The sequence below is a fragment of the Salmo salar genome, chromosome ssa26 (assembly GCF_905237065.1).
Source record: "Salmo salar chromosome ssa26, Ssal_v3.1, whole genome shotgun sequence".
Lineage (NCBI taxonomy): Eukaryota > Metazoa > Chordata > Actinopteri > Salmoniformes > Salmonidae > Salmo > Salmo salar.
The window spans coordinates 46,752,670-46,764,042 of record NC_059467.1 but is presented as its reverse complement, the minus strand read 5'-3'; the positions used below and the strand labels follow the sequence as shown (position 1 = coordinate 46,764,042).

The 11,373-nt window shown below is 43.5% G+C and overlaps 1 protein-coding gene across 1 annotated transcript; it reads left to right on the top strand.

Annotated features, from left to right (window-relative positions):
- The first annotated feature begins 909 nt into the window (after positions 1–909).
- On the top strand, positions 910–11,120 carry LOC106587906 (gamma-crystallin C-like). The gene is made up of 6 exons (XM_045708891.1): positions 910–1,091; positions 3,414–3,462; positions 4,230–4,351; positions 6,364–6,499; positions 6,789–6,928; positions 10,581–11,120. Exons 1-6 carry the CDS (start codon positions 1,048–1,050, stop codon positions 10,714–10,716), a joined length of 627 nt encoding a protein of 208 aa, XP_045564847.1. The 5' UTR covers positions 910–1,047; the 3' UTR covers positions 10,717–11,120.
- Positions 11,121–11,373: the final 253 nt, after the last annotated feature.

Here is an 11,373-nt window from a genome sequence, read left to right as displayed (position 1 = left end):
AGAATCATAACACATATTTTCTTATATGCCAACAGCGTCAACAAAAGGAGACATGTGTCACGAACTTCAAAATGAGCGGACCAATGGCGCAGCGTACATTGAGTTCCACATCTTTTTAATACAGAGTGAAACTCGAAACAAAACTTACAAAGAACGTGACGACGTAGTGCCCAAACACACTAACACAAACAATACCCCACAAAGCAGATGGGAGATAGGGCTTCCTAAATATGATCCCCAATTAGAGGCAACGATTACCAGCTGCCTCTAATTGGGAACCATACAAAACCACCAACATAGAAATACACATTCTAGAACACCCCCCTAGTCACACCCTGACCTAAACCACTATAGAGAATCCAAGGGCTCTCTATGGTCAGGGCGTGACAACATGACTCTGATGTAATGTATTTCTAGGTATATGATGGGGGGTTTGAGTTATTTAACCAGTCAGGAAGCATACATTGATCTGAATAACCATAGACGTCCATGGCAGAAGCCTCCATTCTGAGTGCATAGTAGCAGCCAGATGCACCGTTCCATTCAGCTCTGCAGTGCTATACAGCCTGTCCTGCACCCAGCCATCCAGGCTGAATACAGTTATTATCATGGAGGGAAGGCATATTGTTCGAAAAACGCTGAATTGTTAGGAGGTAAAACTGTTGGCACTGCACTCCCTGTTCTTTTAGTACATACGCAGCGTCAAAGAGGGTGTGTGTGTATGCGTGTGTGCATGTGTGTGTGTGCAGATACAATGCACATATGCTTCAATCTGTGTTTCTGTGTCTTTGTGTGTGTGGTGGTTGTTTATTTGTGTGTGTGTGTGTGTGTGTGTGTGTGTGTGTGTGTGTGTGTGTGTGTGTGTGTGTGTGTGTGTGTGTGTGTGTGTGTGTGTGTTTACAATAATGCAGCATGTGTGTGTGACCTGTGAACTGTGTTTAGCATATGAATGTGTCCAGGGTCTGTGATCCTTCTAGTAGCTCCTGTCAGCTGAGACCTGGACAGCGCTGTATTTAAAGGTCATTCTCCTGGTCTCTTGGAGCTGACATGAACATCTTCACTAAAGTCTACGGACTAGCCCAACAAACCAGGTATGTTCAGAGTGCTGTGATCAGGGCCAGGTCTGCTGCCCGTCCCGTTCAGGTGAGGGTCAGGTCTGCTGCCCGTCCCGTTCAGGTGAGGGTCAGGTCTACTGCCCGTCCCGTTCAGGTGAGGGTCAGGTCTGCTGCCCGTCCCGTTCAGGTGAGGGTCAGGTCTACTGCCCGTCCCGTTCAGGTGAGTGTCAGGTCTTCTGCCCGTCCCGTTCAGGTGAGGGTCAGGTCTGCTGCCGTCCCGTTCAGATAAGGTGTTAGATAGGGGAGGAGTGGGGGGGGGTTCCCTGTGATTCCCTGACCCCCCCCTCTACAGACCCCCACCCACCCACCAAGCCCGTCTGTGTGTCCGTCCGTATGTCTGCGTTTTCACAGGCAGCCCAATTCTGATATTTTTTTCTCTAACTGATCTTTTGACTAATCAGATCAGCTCTTTTGCCAATAATCAGGCTAAATATCAGAATTGTGCTGCCTGTGTAAACACAGCCATAGTTCCTCTCTGTCTTCTAGTTTGTGTTGCACACCTTCTCTCTGACTCTGTTACACGTGACCATACAAATAGATACAGAGAATCCTGTAGGATTATAGGATCACTATCAGAGTTGGGGTCAATTCCATTTCAATTCCAGACAATTCAGGAAAATTGGAATTGGAATTAGGTTTACTTTCTGAACTGACTGGAATTGAAATTAAATGGACTCCAACCCTGATCTCTATGCACATGACACCAAAAGTCGCCCAAATCATATAATTTTGAATGATGGCTAGCCTGATTCCTGTTAAATCATCTCTTTTTGAATGATAGCTAGCCTGATTCCTGTTAAATCATCTAATTTTAAATGATGACTTGCCTGATTCCTGTTAAATCATCTCATTTTGAATGATGGCTAGCCTGATTCCTGTTAAATCATCTCATTTTTAATGATGGCTAGCCTGATTCCCATTAAATCATCTCATTTTGAATGATAGCTAGCCTGATTCCTGTTTAATCATCTCAGTTTTAATGATGGCTAGCCTGTGATGGCTAGACTGATTCCTGTTAAATCATCTCATTTTGAATGATAGCTAGCCTGATTCCTGTTAAATCATCTCATTTCGAATGATAGCTAGCCTGATTCCTGTTTAATCATCTCAGTTTTAATGATGGCTAGCCTGTGATGGCTAGACTGATTCCTGTTAAATCATCTCATTTTGAATGATAGCTAGCCTGATTCCTGTTTAATCATCTTATTTTGAATGATAGCTAGCCTTATTCCTGTTAAATCATCTCATTTTGAATGATAGCTAGCCTGATTCCTGTTTAATCATCTTATTTTGAATGATAGCTAGCCTGATTCCTGTTAAATCATCTCATTTTGAATGATAGCTAGCCTGATTCCTGTTAAATCATCTCATTTTGAATGATAGCTAGCTTGATTCCTGTTTAATCATCTCATTTTTAATGATGGCTAGCCTGATTCCCATTAAATCATCTCATTTTGAATGATAGCTAGCCTGATTCCTGTTTAATCATCTCATTTTTAATGATGGCTAGCCTGTGATGGCTAGACTGATACCCGTTAAATCATCTCATTTTGAATGATAGCTAGCCTGATTCCCGTTAAATCATCTCATTTTTAATGATGGCTAGCCTGATTCCCGTTAAATCATCTCATTTTGAATGATAGCTAGCCTGATTCCTGTTTAATCATCTCATTTTGAATGATGGCTAGCCTGCGATGGCTAGCCTGATTCCTGTTAAATCATCTCATTTTGAATGATGGCTATGCTGATTCCTGTTTATAGGGAAAGGATTGAAACACAATTATAGTTTGTCATAATGGCCTGATTTTAAGGATGAGTCACAAATGGCACCCTATTCCCTATACAGCCCATACAGGTCTGGTCAAAAGTAGTGCACTACATAGGGAATAGGGACCATTTGGTACACACCCTAAAATTACATTAGACATTATTACTGAACAAAAAGTACAAAGTTCACAGATAACCTTTCCATCCTTAAAGTATAATCATAGGCTCTATAGATATCAAAGAAACGTTTTGTCACAGTTACATGCTGTCCCTTATCTGAATTTGGCAGCAAGATTATTGATGTGTGTGTGCGTGCATGCGTGTGTGTGTGTGTGTGTGTTTACAATAATGCAGCATGTGTGTGTGACCTGTGAGCTGTGTTTAGCATATGAATGTGTCCAGGGTCTGTGATCCTTCTAGTAGCTCCTGTCAGCTGTGTACATCTGAGTGAGATAGCTGGCAAAGATGTGGACAAAGGTCATGTCTGAAGTTCATGTGTTAATTAGAGATCCCTCCATCCTGTCTCCGCAGCAAGCTGGGGTCTGTGCTCCAACGTGCCTTCTACGGGTCCAGTGGGAGGGTAGGTCCAAACGTGATGCCCTCGTCCGACACACAAGATAACCTAGCTGACTTTTTAATCAGAGCAAAACCGTTTACATATTTCAATAATTGAGTTATTTCATAGAGATGTACCATTTCAATAAGTTAGTTATTTCACAGAGATGTACCATGTCAGTAAGTTAGTTATTTCACAGAGATGTACCATGTCAATAAGTTAGTTATTTCACAGAGATGTACCACATCAATAAGTTAGTTATTTCACAGAGATGTACCATGTCAGTAAGTTAGTTATTTCACAGAGATGTACCATGTCAATAGGTTAGTTATTTCACAGAGATGTACCATGTCAATAAGTTAGTTATTTCGCAGATATGTACCATGTACCACGTCAATAAGTTAGTTATTTCATAGAGATGTACCATGTCAATAAGTTAGTTATTTCACAGAGATGTACCATGTCAATAAGTTAGTTATTTCACAGAGATGTACCATGTCAATAAGTTAGTTATTTCACAGAGATGTACCACGTCAATAAGTTAGTTATTTCACAGAGATGTACCATGTCAATAAGTTAGTTATTTCATAGAGATGTACCATGTCAATAAGTTAGTTATTTCACAGAGATGTACCACGTCAATAAGTTAGTTATTTCACAGAGATGTACCATGTCAATAAGTTAGTTATTTCACAGAGATGTACCATGTCAGTAAGTTAGAGAGAGTTGTTAATATCTACTTAGTGGTTGTTGTTGATGATGATGCTAGTGTGTTGATATTGTGTTGTCAGGTGACCCTTTTCGAACAGCGTAATTTTGCCGGCAGACGTCTGGACCTGAGTGCCGACTGCCAGAAACTAAGTGACAAGAACTTCCCAGAGAGATGCAACTCTGTGCAGGTGGAGAGTGGAGCGTAAGTGGGTTAGGGCTCTGTGGAGATGGAAGGTAAGTGGGTTAGGGCTCTGTGGAGATGGAGCGTTAGTGGGTTAGGGATCTGTGGAGATGGAGCGTTAGTGGGTTAGGGCTCAGTGGAGATGGAGTGTTAGTGAGTTAGGGCTCTGTGGAGATGGAGCGTTAGGGCTCTGTGGAGATGGAGTGTTAGTGGGTTAGGGCTCTGTGGAGATGGAGTGTTAGTGAGTTAGGGCTCTGTGGAGATGGAGTATTAGGGCTCTGTGGAGATGGAGCGTTAGTGCTCTGTGGAGATGGAGCGTTAGTGGGTTAGGGCTCTGTGGAGATGGAGTGTTAGTGGGTTAGGGCTCTGTGGAGATGGCGTGTTAGTGGGTTAGGGCTCTGTGGAGATGGCGTGTTAGGGGGTTTGGGCTCTGTGGAGATGGAGCGTTAGGGCTCTGTGGAGATGGAGCATTAGGGCTCTGTGGAGATGGAGCGTTAGTGGGTTAGGGCTCTGTGGAGATGGAGTGTTAGTGGGTTTGGGCTCTGTGGAGATGGCGTGTTAGGGCTCTGTGGAGATGGAGCGTTAGTGGGTTAGGGCTCTGTGAAGATGGAATGTTAGTGGGTTAGGGCTCTGTGGAGATGGAGTGTTAGTGGGTTAGGGCTCTGTGGAGATGGAGCGTTAGTGGGTTAGGGCTCTGTGGAGATGGAGCGTTAGGGCTCTGTGGAGATGGAGTGTTAGTAGGTTAGGGCTCTGTGGAGATGGAGCGTTAGTGGGTTAGGGCTCTGTGGAGATGGAGCGTTAGGGTTCTGTGGAGATGGAGTGTTAGTGGGTTAGGGCTCTGTGGAGATGGAGCGTTAGTGGGTTAGGGCTCTGTGGAGATGGAGCGTTAGTGGGTTAGGGCTCTGTGGAGATGGAGAGTTAGTGGGTTAGGGCTCTGTGGAGATGGAGCGTTAGGGCTCTGTGGAGGTGGAGCGTTAGTGGGTTAGGGCTCTGTGGAGATGGATCGTTAGTGGGTTAGGGCTCTGTGGAGATGGAGCGTTAGGGCTCTGTGGAGATGGAGCGTTAGTGGGTTAGGGCTCTGTGGAGATGGAGCGTTAGTGGGTTAGGGCTCTACGGAGATGGAGGGTTAGGGCTCTGTGGAGATGGAGCGTTAGTGAGTTAGGGCTCTGTGGAGATGGAGCGTTAGGGCTCTATGGAGATGGAGCGTTAGGGCTCTGTGGAGATGGAGCGTTAGTGGGTTAGGGCTCTGTGGAGATGGAGCGTTAGTGGGTTAGGGCTCTGTGGAGATGGAGCGTTAGGGCTCTGTGGAGATGGAGCGTTAGTGGGTTAGGGCTCTGTGGAGATGGAGCATTAGTGGGTTAGGGCTCTGTGGAGATGGCGTGTTAGGGCTCTGTGGAGATGGAGGGTTAGGGCTCTATGGAGATGGAGCGTTAGTGGGTTAGGGCTCTATGGAGATGGAACGTTAGTGGGTTAGGGCTCTACGGAGATAGAGCGTTAGGGCTCTGTGGAGATGGAGGGTTAGGGCTCTGTGGAGATGGAGCGTTAGGGCTCTGTGGAGATGGAGCGTTAGGGCTCTGTGGAGATGGAGGGTTAGGGCTCTGTGGAGATGGAGCGTTAGGGCTCTGTGGAGATGGAGATAGATCATAAGTGGAGTGGAGCCAGCTAGTGACATTAATATGTAACTGCAAAATGACGATCGTTCAGTATAGAAAATTCTGGATTCTGGATTATATCACCTGTTCACTTCAAAAATACCAATATCATTCAGAACAAAAGAGAATATAATTAAATAGAATAGAATATAGTTTATTCTTCTCCGGGGAGGAAATTATTTTCAGTATCATTGCAGTAATTCAGATCTGGCCAATCCTGTTCATTCACAATTACATTCCTAATGTGTTTATCCTAAAACATATAGATTTATCTTGACCCTAGCTTTCCCCTCCACCACCCTGTTGTTCTCTGCAGTCAGTCTATGCATATTTCATTGTTCCACTGTTCAGAGGTTGTGTCTATGTGTGTGTGTGGTTCAGATGGGTGGGCTACGAGCAGGAGAACTTCAGAGGACGTCAGTACCTGTGGGACATGGCAGAGAAGGGAGAGTACAACTGCTATGACAAGTGGTGTGCCCAGGTGGACCATGTCTCCTCGGTGCGCTCAGTCAAACAGGTGAGACACACACACACACACACACACACACACACACACACACACACACACACACACACACACACACACACACACACACACACACACACACACACACACACACACACACACACACACACACACACACACACACACACACACACACACACACGGGAAATACTCTCAAACTAAAATGACTAGCTGCCAGTTTCTGTTATTGGCCAACCTGGTCCAATTATCCCCTGAGGACGACCCACACAGACTGGGACAAACACACACATACACACTAACCCTCTATCGTCTCTCCCAGGACTCATCTCCTGCCCGAGTCCATCTGTTTGAGAGGGCTGGGTTCTCTGGTAAGAGGACAGAACTACAGGATGACATACCCAATATGATGACTCGCTACAGTCTCAACAGGGCTGCCTCTATCCGTGTCCTGGGAGGAGCGTAAGTAGTCCTCCTATAATATACAGTCTGAACAGGGCTTCCTCTATCCGTGTCCTGGGAGGAGCGTAAGTAGTCCTCCTATAATATACAGTCTGAACAGGGCTTCCTCTATCTGTGTCCTGGGAGGAGCGTAAGTAGTCCTCCTATAATATACAGTCTGAACAGGGCTTCCTCTATCCTCCTAGACCTACCAGGTCCAGATACCCAGGTTAGAGGCAAATGGCACCCTATTCCCTATTTATTGTACTACTTTTGACCAGGAGCTGTAAATGCTATTTAGGACACAACCAAATATTGTACTTGAGTTGTGCTGCATTTGCCATGGTGGGAGGAGCGTTGGTAAAGTACACGTCCTCTACATAGGTGGTTGACCCCAGAGGAGAGGTCAACAAGGGTTCTCTTTGTTTCACTTAGTAACATTTTCAGTTGAAAGATTTGAATGAACATTCCAAAATGTTATGGTGAAGCTGCAAATATATATTTTAGCAGCAATATTCAAACAGCAACTGACTTTGCTGTTCTTCCTACACGTAGTAGAAACCCTACATGACCACAGAACTATTTGGAGCGTCAGTTTAGACCCCAAACAGATGTGTTCGCCGCACACTACCTAGTCTGGCTGTTAGTCAAGGTTAGCTAACGTTCGCGGCTGATACAAAACAAATGGAATGTTTTAGCTAACGTTAGCTAACATTCGCAAACTATTTCCCTTGTTGAATGCACCTCAGGTCTGCAGTGAAGGCCCTTGCCTTTTGTTTCACTGATACCTCCCAGACCTCTCAGGTCCTACATTATCCACTCATAAAAAGTCTTGCTTGTTTGAAAAACATTCTAGCTTACATCCAAAATTCCAAACAGAATGATTACTGTGAAATGTGTTGACGCTGGAGAGACGAAGCAGGTACGGGGAGTCAAACATTTAATAAGGAGAGGACATGGAACGAGACAGGAACATTGTCAGCATACAGGAAAACAAAGACAAAAAACAATCAATGCATCAGCAGGGAACAGAGCTGGTAACTGGCAAATATAGGGGAGGAAATGAACAGATGATGAATGAGTCCAGGTGAGTCCAATATCGCTGATGCGTGTGACGAGGGAAGGCAGGTGTGCGTAATAGATGATAGGAGTGAGTGATGCAGGAAAGCCTGGTGCCCTCAAGCGCCAGAGGGGGAAGAGCGGGAGCAGACGTGACTGATTACAGAACATCCAAACAGAACGATTACAGCTCTTTAAACCTCTAAACAGAATGATTACAGCTCTTTAAACCTCTAAACAGAATGATTACAGCTCTTTAAACATCCAAACAGAATGATTACAGCTCTTTAAATCTCTAAACAGAATGATTACAGCTCTTTAAACATCCAAACAGAATGATTACAGCTCTTTAAACATCCAAACAGAATGATTACAGCTCTTTAAACATCCAAACAGAATGATTACAGCTCTTTAATCATCCAAACACAATGATTACAGCTCTTTAAACATCCAAACAGAATGATTACAGCTCTTTAATCATCCAAACAGAATGATTACAGCTCTTTAAAGCTCTAAACAGAATGATTACAGCTCTTTAATCATCCAAACAGAATGATTACAGCTCTTTAATCATCCAAACACAATGATTACAGCTCTTTAAACATCCAAACAGAATGATTACAGCTCTTTAAACATCCAAACAGAATGATTACAGCTCTTTAATCATCCAAACACAATGATTACAGCTCTTTAAACATCCAAACAGAATGATTACAGCTCTTTAATCATCCAAACAGAATGATTACAGCTCTTTAAAGCTCTAAACAGAATGATTACAGCTCTTTAATCATCCAAACAGAATGATTACAGCTCTTTAATCATCCAAACACAATGATTACAGCTCTTTAATCATCCAAACACAATGATTACAGCTCTTTAAACATCCAAACAGAATGATTACAGCTCTTTAATCATCCAAACAGAATGATTACAGCTCTTTAATCATCCAAACACAATGATTACAGCTCTTTAAACATCCAAACAGAATGATTACAGCTCTTTAATCATCCAAACACAATGATTACAGCTCTTTAAAGCTCTAAACAGAATGATTACAGCTCTTTAATCATCCAAACAGAATGATTACAGCTCTTTAAACATCCAAACAGAATGATTACAGCTCTTTAATCATCCAAACAGAATGATTACAGCTCTTTAAACATCCAAACAGAATGATTACAGCTCTTTAAACATCCAAACAGAATGATTACAGCTCTTTAAACATCCAAACAGAATGATTACAGCTCTTTAATCATCCAAACACAATGATTACAGCTCTTTAAACATCCAAACAGAATGATTACAGCTCTTTAAACATCCAAACACAATGATTACAGCTCTTTAATCATCCAAACAGAATGATTACAGCTCTTTAAACATCCAAACAGAACGATTACAGCTCTTTAAACATCCAAACACAATGATTACAGCTCTTTAAACATCCAAACAGAATGATTACAGCTCTTTAATCATCCAAACAGAATGATTACAGCTCTTTAAACATCCAAACAGAACGATTTCAGCTCTTTAAACATCCAAACACAATGATTACAGCTCTTTAAACATCCAAACAGAATGATTACAGCTCTTTAAACATCCAAACAGAATGATTACAGCTCTTTAAAAATCCAAACAGAACGATTACAGCTCTTTAAACATCCAAACAGAATGATTACAGCTCTTTAATCATCCAAACAGAATGATTACAGCTCTTTAATCATCCAAACACAATGATTACAGCTCTTTAATCATCCAAACAGAATGATTACAGCTCTTTAATCATCCAAACACAATGATTACAGCTCTTTAATCATCCAAACAGAATGATTACAGCTCTTTAAACATCCAAACAGAATGATTACAGCTCTTTAAACCTCTAAACTTATTTGCAAGACTCTATGTGATGTTTCTAAACATATCCTGATAATAAAATTACTAACATCTGGTTTAGCTTTACCATCGCTGTCGTAGTTTCGAGGGCTAACATCAGGTTTAGCTTTACCATCGCTGTCGTAGTTTCGAGGGCTAACATCAGGTTTAGCTTTACCATTGTTGTCGTAGTTTCGAGGGATAACATCTGGTTTAGCTTTACCATCGCTGTCGTAGTTTCGAGGGCTAACATCAGGTTTAGCTCAACCATGACATCCAGTTCCGTCTTGCCGTCATGAGTCAGTAATGTAAACGCAGCTAAATACACGTCAAATACTGTACTTTAGCGATGTTTGATTTAGTTGGCCTGGCCCAGTAGAATCAATGGGATAATCCCAAAGTTGTAACTTACAAGCTCTAGTTGAAGGAGTTAAGGAACTACTGTAATAAGTCTCTAATCACACTGTTTCTTTTTCTGTCCCTGCCTGCCTGCCTGCCTGCCTGCCTGCCTGCCTGCCTGCCTGCCTGCCTGCCTGCCTGCCTGCCTGCCTGCCTGCCTGCCTCCCTGCCTGCCTGCCTGCCTGCCTCCCATCCTGCCTCCCATCCTGCCTCCCATCCTTCCTGCCTGCCTGCCTGTTTGCCTGCCTGCCTCCCTGCCTGCCTCCCATCCTGCCTGCCTGCCTGCCTGCCTGCCTGCCTGCCTGCCTGCCTGTCTGCCTGCCTGCCTGCCTGCCTGTCTCTTCAGCTGGGTGGTGTACCAGGAGCCTAACTACAGAGGTCCCCACTATGTCTTGGAGAAACGTGACTACAACAACGCCTCTGACTGGGGCTCCCAGAGCAGCACTGTGGGCTCCATGAGACGGGTCCGCTTCAATAATTAACTAACTAACTACAGAGGTGCGCAGCGGTCTAAGGCACTGCATCTCAGTGCTAGAGGCGTCACTACAGAACTGGTTCGATTCCAGGATGTATCACAACCGGCCGTGATTTGGAGTCCCATAGGGCGGCGCACAATTGGCCCAGCGTCGTCCGGGTTAGGGCTTGGCCGGGGTAGGCCGTCATTGTAAATAAGCATTTGTTCTTAACTGACTTGCCTAGTTAAATAAAGGTTAAAACAATGAATAAGAAAACACTCTGTAATCCCCCTAACCTCGTAACCCCCCCTGCCCTAATCCCCCTAACCAACAGGAGGACTTCCACCTGACACACACACTCTGTCAGCTTAATACACACACTATGCAAAACTACCAGAAACCTATTTTAATAATAAACAGTAAAAAGACAATTGCTCGTGTTGCGTGTTGTTTTGTTATCAGGGTTGTGATGATGATGTAATTGGTGTATTCATTATGGTAGATTTTCTCACAGGTTGATAGAAAATCCTGCTACTAATAACACATACAGTATGCAGAGCAAATACTACTAATAACACATACAGTATGCAGAGCAAATACTACTAATAACACATACAGTATGCAGAGCAGATACTACTAATAACACATACAGTATGCAGAGCAGATGCTACTAATAACACATAC